The sequence below is a fragment of the Cyanistes caeruleus genome, chromosome 20 (genome assembly GCF_971803275.1).
Source record: "Cyanistes caeruleus chromosome 20, bCyaCae1.hap1.1, whole genome shotgun sequence".
NCBI lineage: Eukaryota > Metazoa > Chordata > Aves > Passeriformes > Paridae > Cyanistes > Cyanistes caeruleus.
Window position 1 is genome coordinate 9,048,499 of NC_141720.1, and position 17,494 is coordinate 9,065,992.

The following is a 17,494-nucleotide window of genomic DNA, read 5'->3' on the forward strand; positions in this document are numbered from 1 at the left end:
CTGGATATTTGTGTTATGATCCTTACAATAAGCTCTTTTTTGGGATGAGGTGTGTCATGATGATCTCTGAACAAGCAGCCAATACTGCAAGCAGAGAAAGTGATTTCAGACCTCAGGCAAACATAATCATTCTGCTCTTGTCCTCTGGACTGCCCCCCTCCTCTTCCTCAGCACTGCAATTTTATCTGAAATTGATGATCGTGCTCCAGGAAAGCGAGGCTGTGCCAGAGCTCTGCTCGCCAGTGCCCAGACAAGAACCCTCCTGCTCTGCCTTGTCAGCCCCCTTTTTCCACTGACCAGTGTCACAGGCTCAGGACTCCGGTGTTTATCCAGCAGCATGATTTGCTTGCCAGCAGTTCTGATTAGCAATGATAGGAAACTAAATTTATTGTGTCTAAAAATGCAATTAAGATGTCTCAAGACTGGAAATTTTGTGTGATTTTGCCAGGTTTTAATAGCAACTTTAAGATTTTGGCTCACAGCCCAAACTCTGCTTTGGCTGCTGTGCTGTGGGGATGTTGCAATGGGTCTTACAGCGTCCCGGGTGCTGCTGGCACGGTCCTGCAGCAGGTCAGGATGTGTCCAGTTGCTCGGGTTCCCCAGTGCTGCTGTAACATTCTTTTCTTTCCAGCTCTCTTGTTTTCACACGGGGGGCCTTTGGTGACTTTGGCAGTGCAGAAGGGACATCTAGTGGGCTGATAGGAGAGTGGGGACAGAGCCTGTTCAGGGCAGCAGGAGAGAGCCAATTTCCAGTTAGAGATTGGACTCTGGGGAACCCTTGAGCATTACAGCACCAAATTATATTTTAACATTTCAGTGTATAGAATTGGCCTGTGTGTCTGGAGTCTTGAAATTCCAAAAATTGAAGTTTTTAAAAATATTCCTGGCACTTTTCAGTGGTGTCAGAAAGCAGAAGAGTGTATGGAAGCAGTCAGGTTTGGCGCAGTTTTTGAGTGGAACTGGAAAGTTTTCTCTTTACTGACTCAACTTCCCAAGCCTGCAGCCACTGTTAGTATGGACTGCTTTGTGTAATGTTGTGCCTAATGACCCTTAGATGACTAGGCTGGGACAAAAATCATGACTGATGCTGTTGGCTTCCATTGCTCAATTCAGTAAAATAGGTGTGTGCCCAGTGGTTCCAGGACGGTGGGGAGGGAAGGCGAGGCTCTGTCCTCTGTGGCAGTTACAGCATGCACGTGACAGGAGAGAGGAATGGCTTTATTTGTACCACTGATATTTGCCGGCCTGTCACACGTCTCCAGTATCCAATCTGCAGTATTAGGATTATTTTAAGCCCTGTGTGAGGAAAGATTGTGAAACTCATGCAAATGTACATTGTTCTTTGAATTAAAAGCAGACTTTCACTGAGGTACTTCGGTGTATGGGTCTCTCTGAACTTTTTGTAGAAAGATGTATGGGATTGTTTTGTGACAAATATACAGAAGAGTATAGAATAAGTGGACAGGAAAGTTCTGCTGAGTACCCCAGACCTACTTTCTCATTTTTCCTCTAATCCAGCTTGCCCACTGCTGCCCCGTTTCCATGGCATGCGTTTCCGGCTTGCGAAGGTTCCTGCTTCAGGCTGAGAATAGAAGCCTTGCTGTTATGCTGTCTTTAAATCTCTCATAATGAGTGTTGCACCAAGGAAAGCAGCTGTGTCCTTTGGCTCTAGTTTTAATTCTATGTTAAAGAGCAGATTATGGTGACGTTGGACGGCAGCGATGCGGAGGTAGCACAAACCATGACCAGTTTGGGGAAGGCTTTAGCAAGGATGACTAAGGACCTGGAGCTTATGCTTTAGATAACAAATCCACCCAATTGTGCTCCTTTGGAAATGTAGTCAAGCCTAACAAATCAGGGCCTTAACAGAGTTGCATTAGGGTCATTTAATTGGACTAAGCTGGTTAATACCGACATTGGCTTTTGTATGCCATGGGGTCCAGCACAGGAATGGTTTGCTGTTTATGCTGGCAAAATCTCATAAAATTGCAACCATGAACATTGATAAAATTAAATTATAATGTCCTCACAGGTAGAAAATGGATTAAGGTATTTTGATTATTATAAGGAAGTTGGATGTAACTGTTTTCCCTCAGTCTGGCTAGTGTGCCACAAGTCATGGCTCTGTCCAGGGTTCAGACTGTGCCAGGCCACACAGCACAGCGGGAACGGCAGGGCTGCACAAGACCTCAGCCTCTGTGGGATGACCACCAGTTTCTGGGGAGGGTGGGGTTTGTCATTCTCATTCTGCTTCATGAAAGCTGAGCAGGTCCTTCAGGTAGTCCTAGAAACCATAAATTACCATGGATTAGGTTTGTTTTCCAGGTGTTGTGAAGTGTTGCACTACTCAACTTAGAGCAGTGCCTGGCTCAGAACGGTGCTTTGTTGCCATTGTTATTTTGTAATTGTAATTTTGTTAATTGTGCAATGATTCATATGTATTTGCTGGGGTTTGGAAAAGGTGGATTGTTGAGAGCATAATTCGCACAGGTGAGGAAGAAATACTCTGAGCAGAAAGATTCTGCACACATCAGTGTTTGGTTACGTCCCCTGACAGCAAAACCAGAGTCTAAGGAGAGAGAAATGAGTTCCAGATGGTTGTGGTAACTGGAAAGAAACTAATACTGAGGCTGATCTTGAGAAAACAGACAGGACAGCAGAGATGAAAGAGGGGGCAGGGTGGTCCAGATAAGGTTGATAACACATGATATATCATCTTTGGAGCATTCCAAGGCAGGACATTGAGATGAACCATTTGTTCCTGAACTGCTGTGTCTGGGTGGTGGAAAGGCTCTTGCTGTGGCTGTTCTGTTTCTGCACTGAAGGTAATACCCCTGCAGTAACTCTCCCATTTCCATGCACAAATCCCACCAGCCTCTGCTGCCCTGCAAGGATGCTGGGATAATGCAGATTACTCTGTTAGATTGCTCCTGTTTTCTGCATCTGTAGCCTAGGTTTATCTGCACCAATTCCTTGCTATCTTGTGTATTTCTTGTTTAAACTAGGAATTTGTCTGGCATCTTACCTGTGTTCTATTTTTAGTTGTTAGTGAAGGGTGAGGCAATGTACTTAATTCTCATTACAGTTAGTTTAATCCAATTGTGATGTGGATTTAGAGAGACTTAGTAGGTCTCAGCTGAGTATGGGCTGTCTTTTTCCAGTTACTGTCATTAAACAATGCACTCTGATAACATTTTCCACTTCTAAAACTGAACCCATGTATCCAAAGGTGATGTGATTTGGTGCCTGTGTTTTGCACCTCTGTTGATCTCTGTAACTGCTCCTCAGTTGGGAAGAGGGTTCCTGTGTGTTTTGTGAGCTCACCTGTCCTGTGGGATCACCCACCTCATGATGAGACAGCAGTAAAGACTATTGTGGACTAACTCTGCTTTTTGGGGTTAGCAGAATGCTTTTGTCTTACTTCTCTTTGAACAAAGCAGCTTCTCTCAGGAAACCGCGTTCGATCTTGCTGTGGAGTTTGTAAATACGAGCCGATAGAGCACGCTGCATCCTCCAAACAGCCTCGGTCCCGAGCCGGTTCTGAGCGCTGTCCCGGCTGTGGGGCTCCCCCAGGTGTGTTTTGTGCATTACGGAGCGGCAGAGAGACCCGGCCGGCCCCGTTCCCCGGCAGCCCCGGGCGCTGCAGCGCCCTCAGTCCGCTCCGCGCGATCCAGGCAGGCTTTGCCGGCGCTCCCGGCGAAGGGCTGCGGGCTGCGGGCTCTGGGCTCGGGCTGCGGGCTCTGGGCTCTGGGCTGCGGGCTCTGGGCTGCGGGCTCTGGGCTGCGGGCTCTGGGCTGCGGGCTCTGGGCTCGGGCTCTGGGCTCTGGGCTGCGGGCTCTGGGCTGCGGGCTCTGGGTTGCGGGCTCTGGGCTGCGGGCTCTGCCGCTGGGCTCGGGCTCTGCCGCTGGGCTCGGGCTCTGCCGCTGGGCTCGGGCTCTGCCGCTGGGCTCGGACTCTGCCGCTGGGCTCTGTCCGCGGGCTCGGTGCTGCTGCGGCCCGGGGAGCGCGGCCCGAGCGCCGGCCTGGGGAGAGCCCGCCCCGCACCGTGATGTGGCCGCAGGAGGGGCTTGCTGGGCTCCAGCTCCTGTCTCTCTCCGGAGGGGTTTAGAACGGCCACTCTTACACTTGTCATGGAATTAAAGAAAACTACCTCCAAGCCGTACAATGCTGCTCTCCTGCTGCCACTTTTCCTCTTGTTTTGGGGTAAGTTTTTGTCTTCTGTGCCTGATTCTTACCTGGCTACTGTGCAGTTACTTTGCATCAAATCTGTGACCTGCTCTTATATTGAACAAACTGGCATCTTGCAGTTAGATCTGTGGCCTGAAAACTTTTCTCTGGAAGATAAATAGGCATTTCATTCTAGACATGTTTTTCCTTCTATTTATTTCTTGTCTCTTTTCATCTTTCTCCCTGTGCACATGTATGTATGCATTTATTCACAAGAACTAAAAGTAATTAAGCATTCATGTAATTAAGTATTCAGCTATTGTAGTAACCATTTTCTCCATTGGAAACGTCTGAATATTTTGGTTGTGCCCACACAGAAGAAACACAGACCTTTATTTCCATCCTGTATGCTCTAGAAACACATCTAGGCACAAGAGGATGGTACCCAGGGGAGCATAGTGCCCAGTACATCTGCTACAAAATGTGCAGGGAGATCACAGGACAGGAGTGTCTCCACTCAGAAATTTTAAATAAAGCAGATCCATCCTCAAAATGCAAGAAGCAATGAGGTAACAAAAAAGTCTATCACACTGGTGGGGGGGTTGTTTTCTTTGGCGTTTTTTTCCACACTGAAAACTTATTTTATAGCCAAAGAATCTGCTTGAGTACACTGGGATTCTCCATGTTCCCATGACCATATCTTTGGGTTCCATTGTCACCTTTGTTTACAATATCTTATGTTCCCTGAAAAATAGGTATCTGTTTCTTCTGGAATAGGTGCCTAGAGATCTGCTGGGCCTAGACATCTGTTTTAGTCATCTAGGGATTATAAGGTCATATCAGGAACATGTCCAGCCTTTTACTGGAAAGTATGATTGGAATTGAACTGCTCTCCTTATCCTGCCCTCGGCACTGCCAGGCCGGTTACCTGTAGGTGCAAGTCAGGTTTGGTTTCCACTGAACAAGTACAGGTATGATCCATGACGTGAAGAAATGGATGTAGAATGTGGAGGACATTGAGAAAATACAGTCACAGCCTCTTCTCTGTGTCTGCTGAACACGGCACTTGGCATTTTCTTGCATTAGTAGGTGATGTTTATGTAATTTTTGAGATTTGGAGAAAGTTTTCAGCTTTTCCTCTGACTCCCCAACAGTCTCTTTTTTTTCCTTCTGAAGCTTCCTAAGATTTCTGTTGGTCTGACTACCTCAGACCGTGAATGTGAAAATCAAAATATGTTGTGATTTTCCTTAATTTTTTTTCCCCATTCTCTTCCTTGTACCAGCTTCTTTGTCTGGTGCGTTTGCTCCAAGTGCCTGGAATTCCTCTGGCCACAGGGAAGCAGCAGGACTGTCTTTTGTATCTAGTAACCATAGCTACTGGTTTGGAGTGTGAAGCAGTTATGGTGGCTTTGTGCTGGGCACAGGCAAGGCGGGTTGCATGGACGGAGCGGCCGCGCGTGGCTGCCAGCCCGCACCGTGGCTCCGAGGGCTTGTGCTCTTTGCCCACTGCCCTTGTGGCTTTTCACTCCTGGAGAAAGCTCTTCTCTGGAGCACTGATTTAGTGAGAATGTGCCGTTCTTCTGAGTGCAGGTGGATGGCTCTTCTTGCTGGAGCCAGCAGAGCTCGAGGGAAGTGCTGGTTTTCATAGTCTTTCCACTTACTCCCATTTTGCAAGGGCAGTTCTGCCAGATTTTAACTGGAGTGAATGGTGCTATTAAGGCAGCACTTGTAGGTTTTTATGGCCGTAAAGAAATGTCTTTTCTTGCCCTTGTAAACCATATCACTACTTCTTTTATTTCTTATTGACTGAGTCTAAATATCATTGAAGCAGAGAGTGCCGAAGCTACTTGTTCAAATTTTTTGTGGAAATTCTGAGAATGCAGTTGGTCTGCTGCAATCTTTACCCATCAGAGCATCCTGCAGGCAGATCCTCACTATCTCCAGTTGTTTAAAAGAAACCCCGGAGGGGCAACGGTGCAGCCTCTGCCTGTGACTCCCCTTTTACTGCTGCTTCCTGTGTGATGGGAACACAATAGAATAGCTCCCAGCTAATTCCTTGTCTTTAAAAGAGATTCTGGAGGACACAAGGAGTGTCTTCTCACTTCTGTTCCCACAGCTCCAGCCATCAGCAGGCACAGGAATTCCCATACCTTTGGCCTGGAAGATGCTTTGGACACCTGCTGAGGGAGAGCATGTGCAAGACAAACCTCCTTTGCTATCAGCTCTAATGCCAGCTCTTGAGATTAGCTCGGACACTTTAAGGACATTTTAAGGCTTACTTCAAAATGGGGAACAAACAAAACCAATCTTTCCAGCTGTTTTGTTCATTGTCAGTATATTTAAATAAGAATTGGAAATTAAAGCCTGTGACTCACTCTGGTGAACTGAATACACAGGAAAGTCCCTGTCCCAGTGTTTGATCTGTGGAAATGGCTGAGAGATCAGAGAATATGTGAAACATGAAGGTCAGTTTGGAGGAGTGTTTATTAAGGGAAAATACTGGGGTGTCCTGAGCGCAGAAGATCAAAGGGTTACTGTGGCAATATATTCAATGCTGTCATAAACCAGGGATTCATAGCTCCCATCTTCCTTCCAGTTCTAGAAGCATGAAAATAGGAGTTACACCTTCTAATCTGCAGTAAAGCAGTGAGCATATCTGCTCACATGAGCACAATCTAGCTGTCTTTTTGTTCTGTGGTAAGAATGAGTTCAGTTCCCTGAAGCGGTATTTCTGACTAATGCTGTTAATGCCTTGGGCCATGATGTTGGCACTGCTGGGCCCCGTGGATTGGTGCCCACTCTTTGGCACCTTTTAGCAATTCACTGGGAAAGCTGGGGGGCAGAGAGCCAGGAATCACCATCCTCCCTCTTTGAGGGGGTAAATATTCTGCATATTTCACAAGAAGAACCTGAGCCACACTTCTCATGCGTGAATGAATGCAAGTCTAAGTCTAGGCCTTTGTAAATTCTGTATAAATATTTTACACCAGTAGACCGTGTACATGTATCTGGCACGCAAAACTCTGTCACACCAAAAGCCTTGTGTACTCGTGTGGAATTTGTTGGTCTCCAGTAACAAAGAGAAACAATGTCAGAAGCAGTCTGAGAAGTGATTGACACACAATATCTGGGTAAAACTGTAATCTGGCCTGTGTGCCAGGGATGTGAGGAGATGCCTTAAAGTTGGTATCCAAGGTGGTATTTGGCTGAGACACTGGGCTTGTGTGCTTAACCTACCAAAACTCTTCAAGAGATATCAAAGTCATGAATAGTGAGGCTCTTTTTAAAACTGACTTTTCCAAAAGACACTCTTGGCATTGCTGGGATCCCTGGCATTTTGTCAGGCCATTTATTCAGTATTGTCTTAGAAGTCCTGCCTGCTGATTGCCAAACATGCTTTTGGATTAGCTAATCTTTATTTTCAACATTTGGGGTTTTTTTGGTCATAGTGTCATGTCCTGCTTCACATAAATTATCAAATCTGATAAGCTGATAACCTGAGACAGTAACAATAATGTTTAGTTTCCATCAGCAGGTATATCTCAGAATCTTGACTCTGGGCCCCAGAGTCACCAAGTTACCCCAGCAGAGCTGGGCAGTGGGAAGCTGCTGCAGCCTAGGGGCTTAATAATTGTGATCAAACTTTGGTATTTTGGAGAGTTTCCCATTCCCACATCCCCTATTCTGAGGCAAAATAGAAAAGCCTGCTGTTAAAGCAGCTCTCACAAGTGCCACTACTGTGTTAAACAGGACAGGGAATACAGGTTCTGGAATATTTTGGGCTAGGTGAAATATCACTGCCAATTATTAGCATGTCATGAGCTCGTCAGCAGCCTCAGAGAGTTTCAGGCCATGTTTTCTGGTGCTGGTATTACCCAGAGCAGATGCTTAGCTTAGGTCTGGATAGAAAGTTTTAATCTCTGTGTGTCAAGAAAGAAATGGGGTTTGTAAAGCCCTAGGATGTGTAAAGCCACCTGAAGAAGCCTTGTACCCTCCTTGAGCAGGTATATGGAAGGTGCTTCCTGAAGAAGGATTTGGTTTTATCCTGCCATTCCCTTTCATATCTGTCCTTCCAAAGTGAGCAGGGGTGAGGAAGAGAGAGGGTGAATATGAAACCCCTTTTCAAGCCTGTCCATTTCCCTTTCTGGTTGTGTGGATCCTGGGAACAGGCCAAAGTGTGTCCCCTTTCACTAATCCTTTACACTGACCAGGATAGGGAAAGATCAGCAGAGGTCAGCAGGGATTTACTAATATAAGCACATGCCTTCCTGTTGTCATGGAGACCTAACTCTCCATTCCTTTATTCAGAGTTTATTTAGTAGTTGTGTTGCTCTGAATCCCTGCTGGTGGATGGGTTCCCTTTCTACCCTTGGCCTCAGGATCTTTCTCCAGTGGGAGGTGTGGTGGGATGAGCAGCAGGAGCACAGCCTGACTGGTGAGAATTGCCCCAGGCTGGGGTTTACCCAGTCCTGATTTTGGAAATTGGATATCCCTCAAGCTCCAATATTGTTGTGGTGTAGCTGGGACCTCTGGTGCTCTGAGAATCCTGCTGTTCTCACCTCTTGATTGTAAATCAGGTTTTCCTTCAGTTGTTGCAGTGAGTAGGGCAGGTGAAAAACATCTGAAGGAAGCTTCTTTCTACTTGAGGTGGATCTGGCTTGTCCAAGCTCATACTCACCTTTTGCTAGGCCAGGAAATAACATTCTGTCTGCCTGACTCTTCTGGGAGCTGTGTCTGTGGTTATGACCATTTTGCACAAGTTGTGCACAGGTGATGGTACATTTTTGGTTTTCACCCAGTGCAGGGCATGTGCTTGAACAGGTATTCAGGGATGGGGATTTCCAGTAAGTACCAGCAGGTACCACTGCCTCTGCTTGGATTCTTTTCCTGTCCTTCAGTACAAATGAAACTGTCAGCTGAGAACCCCAACGCTGCCATTCCCTGCTGGAATTTTAAGTGATCATTTAGACACCTTTCGGGTAGTTATCAGTGCAGCACTGAGCAGCTTCCACAAGTTCAGGAAACTGACAGATTGACAACATCCATCCTCTATCAGAGTCACCCAAGTCTTTGAGAAAATAAACTTGTGAAAAGCAAACCCCCAAAATAGAAGTCTGTGAGTGATGCTAAAGCAGCGTCTCCAGTCACAGAAGTAATTGCCTAACTTCTCATTCATTTCTGATTTTTTGTGGTCACAAAACTTGCTGTTGGAACTTTAACAAGATCACATAGTTCATGTATAAAGTGTAAGATTATCAAAGTCAATTATTAAAACAGAGCCTGGTAATGCAGCTTGTTTGCCTTAAAGTGTTACAAAAGGTCACAAACCTCATTGTTTGGGGAAAATCTTTGTCAGCTACCTTTAAAGTGTAAAACCAGCCCTGTCCTGACAGAGCTCAATGAATGCTTTATATGGGACTCTGGTAGCCTTTGAAGTTCCTCCTAATCCACCCCTAAATGCCTGGAACTGTTCTTCAAAGGAGCTCTCCTCCAGTTTCAGTTCAGCATAGGTTTGCAGGATGGTATGACTGTAATAAACTTCTAAGGTTTTTTTTTCCCTTACAAATATCACTAATTTATATTTTTCTTGTGAAATTTAAAGAAAAACTTCTGAATGTCATTGTTAATCCAGCAACAACTATTTTGGTGAAAAACTAACTCTTGTCATTCAGTGATTTGCTTGATCTGATTTTCACTGTGTTCATGAAACAGCATAGTCTGAACCACGTTTTCATGGTTCTTATATTGTGCAGCAGGAAAAGCTAATTTACTCATTTTTCTTATTAGTGTTTGGTGCATATTCATGTGCTGTTCACATTCATATATTAATCTATTCCAAAAGTGAGAGCAGTAAGTGTATGCCCTAGGACTGATGGTTGAAAAGAACAAAAAATGCACTAAAAACATCAGATGTGCTCTTTGTCAAGCCAGATGTTCAGCACTGCCATGGAAGGAGTATTAGGGTTGGAATACATTCACACAGGGACATGTTTTGTCCTCAGGAAATATTCCATATTAGTACAGGTGTGCTGGATACAGGGGAGTGTGTGGTACAATTTGGGGTTGTTCCGGCTGTTAGTGTGCCTGAAGCCTCCACTGAGTCAGTCAAACACGTGGGGGATTTTCTGCCAGCTGCAGTTCACAGAATAATTTGCAGTTATTTAGATAAGCTTCATTTCTTGTGATTTACACTGCAGTGTCCTCAGCCCGCTCCATGCATGCCCTGTGAGCAGTGCTGTGTTTCTTCAGGATATCTGTTCCAGAAAAGGAATGTTTTCCTCCAAAACGCTCCTGCTGGACTACATATATTGACAGTGCTATTGTTCATGGTCACAGTGAGTTTTGAGCAGACCAGAGTTCTCTCTGTTCCTTCACTGCTGTTTTTGGTAGCCAAGAAGGCCTTTGCACTTGTTAGTGAAGTTTTGTGTTGTCTGCAGTTGAGGATGGACCAAACCAGAGGAAGTACAACAAGGTGTGTCTGTTGAGACACAGCTTTGGGAAAGGTGGGGAATACCAAAGGGCTTTGATGTTTAACTTTATTTGCAAAAAAGCATTTTGCCTGTGTTCTTCTCATGGAAGCAGAAAGCCAAGCATGAGGCTTGGCAGTGACTCAGCCTGGCTATGCCAGCAGTGCCTGGGGATTCTGTGGAAATGGGAATTTCTTTGCAGATGGAGTGTGCTGCAGCTCCTTCCCAACACACAGTGGACTCGGGCTCCTTTTGTGTCCCAAAGGGTGCTCCTGGCCCCTGGAAAGTGCAGGCTGTGGCCAGTTACTCATTAAGCCTACAAAGGCTCATGTCTCCTGCCTAGTAAAGCTCTTTTGCGAATAGTTTCCTGGGCTTCCACTCTAATTGCCACAGAGATTCCAGGCAGATTCCGTCATCCTTGTTTTCTGCCTCACTGGGAATCTGAGAATAAAAGGGTTGATGGCAGAATAATGGGATTGCTGGACAGTGCAGGGCTCAGCAGCTCTCCCCAGTATCACATGAGAGGGGAAGGGAGGGGTAGGCCATGGAGATGCTGCTGGGAAGAGAAAGGGCTACCTAAATCCCTGAGCACCCTCCCTCCCCCAGCAGCACGGCCTCTTAAAAGACTTAGAAACACTACAGTCCTTGGTGGGAGGAATTTGGGTTGGGGGAGGTCAGGGCAGGGGCAGGCTTTTGTAAACCAAAGTCTCCTATAAATCCCTTTCAGGCCCTGAAGTCTGTGCCTCCACCCTCAGGTACAAAGAGACTGAGGAGCTGATGGGGCAGAGTTGATAAAGCACCACTGACACAGATCAACTACCGGGGTGGGTAAGGTGCACCAGAGCAAGGCAAACGTGACCAAACTGGGCCAGGATGGTGCTGGCACCAGTGAGAGGATGTGGAGGTCAGCTGGGGAGCGATGCTGAGGTGTGTGATCCCGGCAAGTCCTTAGCATGGAGCATGGCAGGGTAAAGCAACATTCCTCATGGAGCAGGGAGGGCTGAGGGAGCTACAGGGATTTGGGATCCTGCCCTCTCTCCACCTGCAGTTTTGTGGGGTTTACAGAGACTGAGGCCCGTCATGACCTGGGCCATGGCTACATAGAGAGGGCAGCAGGAAGGGTGAAGAGCTGCTTGCCCAAAGGCTTCGAGTGATGGTTTGACTTCTAACACCAGGGAAGTCTGGATTGTCTCACCAGTAGCAATTTCTCAGATACCATTTGCTCCTTCATGAGCTTTATCTCTGCTTTGAGACCATTTTTCATAGGCATTTTCCAAACATCTGCTCTATAGTTGTTTGCAGAGTTACTTCCAAGTTTGGATGTTTCATAACACTTATGCAGGAATCAGGCTGGGATATCTCTACCACACAGCTTCTCTCTTATTTATCTTGGAACTGAGCAGAATGAAAAGTTCTGATCTCAGAAGGCCACAGTGGGATGAGGTGCTAATGACTGCTGCTTTTGTGGATGGCTAAATTCTCTTTTCCCCTGCCTTTGTCCCTTTATTATATTCTTGGTTGGTTTATGTCTTTTGGAAAGTGCTTAATTGTGGCATTGAATGTGGGACATATATCCTAATTCTAACATAAAGGCCGTTATCTCCTGTCCCCTGGGCTGTCCTGCCCTCTGGCCAATCTGCCGATTGTTTAACAAAGTAAATTTAAAATTTCTTCTGGAAAAGAAATGAGGATTTCTCCTATTATTCTATTCTGCTCCATTTTGAAATATCTACTTTGAACACTTTTTTTTTTTCTTCTTTTTTAATATCGTGTATCCTACATAATCTCATTTATAACAAGGAAATTTGCAGTTCAGTGGGCACGTCCCATCGCATTTCCGGATGGTGGAGTTGCTAATGGGGCAAGAGGCTTTTAAACACCGCCTTTGTGGGGACAGCAAGGCATTGTGGCTCAGCGTGAATTAACTGATCACATCTGAATGCTCCCAGATTTAGGGGAATCTGGTCTCAACATTAGTTCCTGGTATCTGGTTGTTAGACTGGTGTTTTGGCTCAGCAGGTACTGATCCAAAATGCCATCAGCACAGTGATCTCAGCACTCTCTGCTTCTCCTTGCTAAAAATGTCCTGCTGTGTAAATTTGCATGTCTAACAGGAGAGGGTGGTTATCAACCTGAGCTGCCTGATGTAATCAGAGACTCTGAAATGTGCCCGTTTGGAGTTTGCCTTGGGTTATTATTTATGGGAGCATCTTCAAATCACTCCCGGATTAGCTGAGAAAAAATTATATTCCCAGAAGGAGCAGCTGGGACATGCAGAGCTGCAGCCAATACCTGAACTCATCCTGCCCCTCTGGATTTCCAGGCACAAATGCTGTGCCCTGCCAGTGAAAGGGGTCATGGAATTTTACACTAAGTTAATCTCGTGAATGGATTTAAGGTGATATGTGTCACTGCTCTCAAAGTGACTCATGGATGAATAAGCACAAGTAAAATAGTTGGTTTGTGAGTGTCTCCTAAAAAAATCAGGTACCTGGTTACCCACACTGGCAAGAGATTCCTGATTGCCTCCAAATGAAGGGCTGTTGTCTTCTTTATTGTAAATGTTTGATTCTCCAGTATCATCCTCATCTCATGGCTAGCACAGCCCTTTGGAGTGTGGAATTTAAGTGGGAAATCTCCAAGCTGTATGTGGGAATTGGCAGAACATTTTTCTTTAGAGCTGCAAATGCTGACTAACAAAAAGTCTTTTCTCATCAGGAACCTCATACTCTGAAAATGACAGTGGCTGTTCCTCGTCCCCATGTGAGAATGGGGGGAGCTGTAAGGATTTGGAAGCGGGTTACCAGTGCACCTGCCCTGTGGAGCCTGTAGCCTACATGGGCATAAATTGTGAACTCCTCTACGATGCTTGCATTGAACATTCCTGTCCTGCCCACATGACCTGCAGAAGGACTTCAGGACTGCTGGAATATGAATGCGTGTGTCCAGCTGGCTCTGCAGGGGCTGCCTGTGCCAGCGTTGATGAGTGTGAGAGCAGCCCTTGCACAGACCCTCGGTTTGAATGTGTAGATAGCCCGGCCGGATACACCTGCAGATGCCAGCTGGGCCCCGGTGGAGAAGGCTGCCAGGCAGAAAGCTCCATGTGCTCCGGCCAGCCCTGCCTGAACAACGGCACGTGTGTGGAGGCTCCGGGCGGGTTCCGCTGCCTCTGCCGGCCCGGCTTCAGCGGGGCCACGTGCGAGGACGACATCGACGAGTGCGCGTCGGGGCCGTGCAGGAACGGGGCCATCTGCAGGGACAGGGCGGGCGAGTACAGCTGCTTCTGTGTGCCCGGCTTCCAGGGCTCCAACTGCGAGATCGACATCGACGAGTGCGCGTCGCGGCCCTGCCGCAACCACGGCACCTGCCTCAACCACATGGACCGCTACGAGTGCCGCTGCGCGCCCGGCTACGCAGGTACGGCCGCTCTGCCGCCCCACGGCCTCACCCAGGCTCTGTGTGCCCACAGGCTGGGGCTGTGGCTGTGAGGAACACTGTAGGGCTGCTTACAGCGGCTTCCAGGCACTGCTTGAGGACTTGAATTCCGTGCGTGGTGTAGGTGCTGAGAGACACGGAGCCAGGAGTGGCTGAGAATGGAGTACTAGGCACAAGGTAGCTGTCATTAGTTCTCAGCATGAAATTAAGGGAGATAACATAAAAAGATATTTATCATCAGGAAATGGATGCTTAGTGTTTCCAGGTATAACAGCTCTGCCGACTGGCCTGTAGTTCTTTCTCCTGTCCAGCAGGATTTTTCCAAGGAAGTACTTGTCTTTTGGAAAAAAGTGTCTTTTAGTTGGAGATTTCCAATTCTTTCATGCATGGCAAATGTTTATTTGGCATATGATTTAAGTGTTTCTCTTTTGTGCTTCTGTGCAAATGGTGACTCAGAGAGGAATCCACACCTGTAACTTATCTGTGAGGGAGGCGGTGGGGGGCTCTCCTTCCCCCAGCCCTGCTTATCGGAGTGGAATGTGTCCATGTCTGCCTGGTACCACTTTGCACATGAACTTTCTCAGCCTTCCTCCTGTTCACAGACTGAAGTGTTTAAGGAGTTGGGTTGCTGTGAAGGAATGCTGCTGATTACCAGTGGAATGAGGAGAAGTTACAACATCGGGAATGTAGTCCCTGATGCTGACTCACTCTGATAAAAGTGAAGAGACATGAAGGAGAAACAAGACAGAATTTCTGTGTGGGCCCTAAGGCTGAATCCTCAGTTTGGGATTGTGGGATTCCCTGCCAAAAGAGTGATAAAGTGACCCAGGCAGCTGGAGGAGTTTGTTGTGCTTCAAGTTATTCTGATGACAAACATGAGGTTTAGCCTTGGGATTTGGTTCTTCATCCAGAGGTTTGAGCACCATTGGCTGGCAAGGCCAGGTTGTTTCCTGGTGCTTACAGCTGGAATTAGGGTGAAGGGAGTTTTGTGTGGGTATTGAGGGGTTTGAGCCAGATTAGGGGCCCCACATTCCACCAGGATTAGGATGGCCATGCCCACTCTGTGGGGAGCCTTTGCCAAAGAGGGCAGATCAGGTGGATTGGTAGGTGCCACTAATGAGTAAGGTTTGGAGGTGATGCCAGGCCACAGGCAGCTCAAAGAGGTGGAATATAGATAAGATAATTGCATAGATGTCTTTGATGAGGTCTTGTTCTGACAGGGAGGTTGGGACTGAGTATCAAACACATGTTACTTGCTGTGACCACTGGTGGAGCTAACATTGTATTTTTAATAGCATTTCCCAATAAAATCATGTGCTAACATCAGGTATCACTGTAGCCAGTGTTTTGCACTACTTTAGTGCTTTCTTCCTGGGTATCACAAAGCAAGTTACAAACAATTGAGATAAATGGAATTTATTTTTAGAGAAGCAGGTAGAGATCACTCTGGTGGCCAGCTGGGGGTGATAACTGATGACAAAAAAAAGATGACTCTTGTGATTTCATCTCAGAATTCCAGGCAGCACATATACACTTCTGTGGATTTGTAACACTGATATTTTTCTGTTTCTTAACAAAGGTGTGAACTGTGATACTGAAATAGATGAATGTGCTTCAGACCCTTGCCAGAATGGGGCCTTGTGCAATGATCATGTTGGGTTCTACACCTGCACCTGTGCACCAGGTTATCAAGGAGCCCAATGTGAGGTGGACATCAATGAATGTGAGAGCCAGCCATGCCAGAGTAATGGGACATGTCATGACCTCGTTAACAGGTGAGAAACCAGTGCTGGGGGGCAATGAGACACCAGGACTGATCTAAAGGTCTACTCAGCACGGCCTGTGAAAATCAGAGTAGAAAGCTGTGGGGGGAATTGAATTTAGTGTTTTGTACATTGAGTGGCAGTAACAGTGATTTGTGGCAATAAAAGGGAGAAGCCCCCTCCCAGCAGCAGAACTCCAGGGGTGCTTAAAGGAAGGGAGGAACAAACACAGAGAAGCGGTTTGCAGAGCATGAACAGCACAGGCAACTGCCGAGAAAATACCTGTGTGTCTGAATTTACCTTTCCACAGGTAAGGTGTGAACACAAGTGGGTGTGAGCACTGACAGCTGAGCTCTTTTGCCTGTTCCTTACCCTGGGCTTTGCTGTCCAGGCAGAGCTGATGCCTTGCTGTGTTTGGTGCCCCACAGCTACCGTTGTGACTGCAGTGACACCGGCTTCGAGGGGGCCCACTGCGAGCTGGACATCCTGGAGTGTGCCTCTGACCCCTGCCACAACAATGCGACGTGCCTGGAGGGAATCAAGGGCTACAGCTGTGCCTGCTGGCCAGGTGGGCTGGGGGTTCTCTGCTCGTGTGGTGTGTGGGGACACGGCCCTGGACATCATGGGCTTGATTGCTGTGTTGAAGAAGTAGAGAATTAATGATCATACTGCATGGCCTCATGTGAGATTTCATTGTCTGGAACAGTGAGGCTACACTGCTGCCCTTTACAGGTCATCCCAAAATCCAACAGACCTGCAAAAATCACCCTGATTGTCAACTATAAAATTCTCTTTCTGTTTTCTGCCATTTCCCATCATCAGTTCCTCTATCATGAGGTGATGCTTTCCTGCATATTGATGATTTTGGTTCATGTATTTGACATAGTGGAGAAAGTAAAGGGCCTGGGGGCTCTCTGCTAGATGAGTGCAGGTCTGGGGGTCTCATTCCCTCCTCTGAGTCAGGCACAGCATTTGGGAGCTGAAGTTGTGCGCGATGCTGACAGCGGTGTCTCGTGGCAGGTTACACCGGGCAGGACTGCGAGGAGGACGTGGATGAGTGTGTGGCAGAGCCCTGTCACAACGGTGGCCTGTGCCTGGAGCGCTCCAACCCCGCCCATTACGGGACACAGCCCCACTTCCCCAGCAACTTCAGCTACAGCCAAGCAGCTGGGTTCCTGTGCCAGTGCCAGCCAGGCTTCACAGGTGAGCTGCACTGCAAGTGTTCATCCTGTCTGCACTGGGTGTTGCTGCTGTTTGAGGAGATGGGAATGGAGCAGTGTTATCTCTGCAACAGAAATCCCTTAAGGACTGGTACTTCAGAGGGGCTGGCAGCCTGATGTATCAGGAATGTGCTTCTGCTGCCATTGCAGACAGCTGAATGTCATTCCCTGTCCAAACCTCCAGGCTGAGGCAACAGCCTGTGCACTTCCCCATGCTGCCATGAGTGCCCTCTGGCTATGCAGGTGCCAGGGTGTTTCCCCTTTGTCAGTCTTTCATGCATATGGCAGGATTAATCCCTAGGGAGATCTCTGAAATTCCTCATCAGAGAAAGATAATTCCCTGGAGTCACAGATTACTATTCTAGGTGTTTTCTTGGTGAGACTACTCCCATGGCAGCAGCTGTGTAATCAGAGTGGGACAAGAGGAGTTTATTGGTGTAAA

At 47.1% G+C, this 17,494-nt stretch overlaps 1 protein-coding gene across 50 annotated transcripts in view; it reads left to right on the plus strand.

The window, feature by feature from the left end:
- The window catches only part of CRB2 (crumbs cell polarity complex component 2), a 58,148-nt gene that overhangs the window by 20,310 nt on the left and 20,344 nt on the right, over positions 1–17,494 (plus strand). For 48 of the 50 annotated variants that reach the window (XM_086858374.1, XM_086858380.1, XM_086858402.1 and 45 more), the window contains 4 exons: positions 13,353–14,051; positions 15,649–15,844; positions 16,261–16,400; positions 16,853–17,035. In XM_086858374.1, the coding sequence (XP_086714500.1) occupies positions 13,472–14,051; positions 15,649–15,844; positions 16,261–16,400; positions 16,853–17,035 (1,099 nt within the window). In that variant the 5' untranslated portion in view covers positions 13,353–13,471. Of the gene's footprint in view, positions 1–3,963; positions 4,204–13,352; positions 14,052–15,648; positions 15,845–16,260; positions 16,401–16,852; positions 17,036–17,494 lie in introns of those variants that run through there. The other 2 variants (XM_023938378.2, XM_023938380.2) reach the window with 2 other exon arrangements.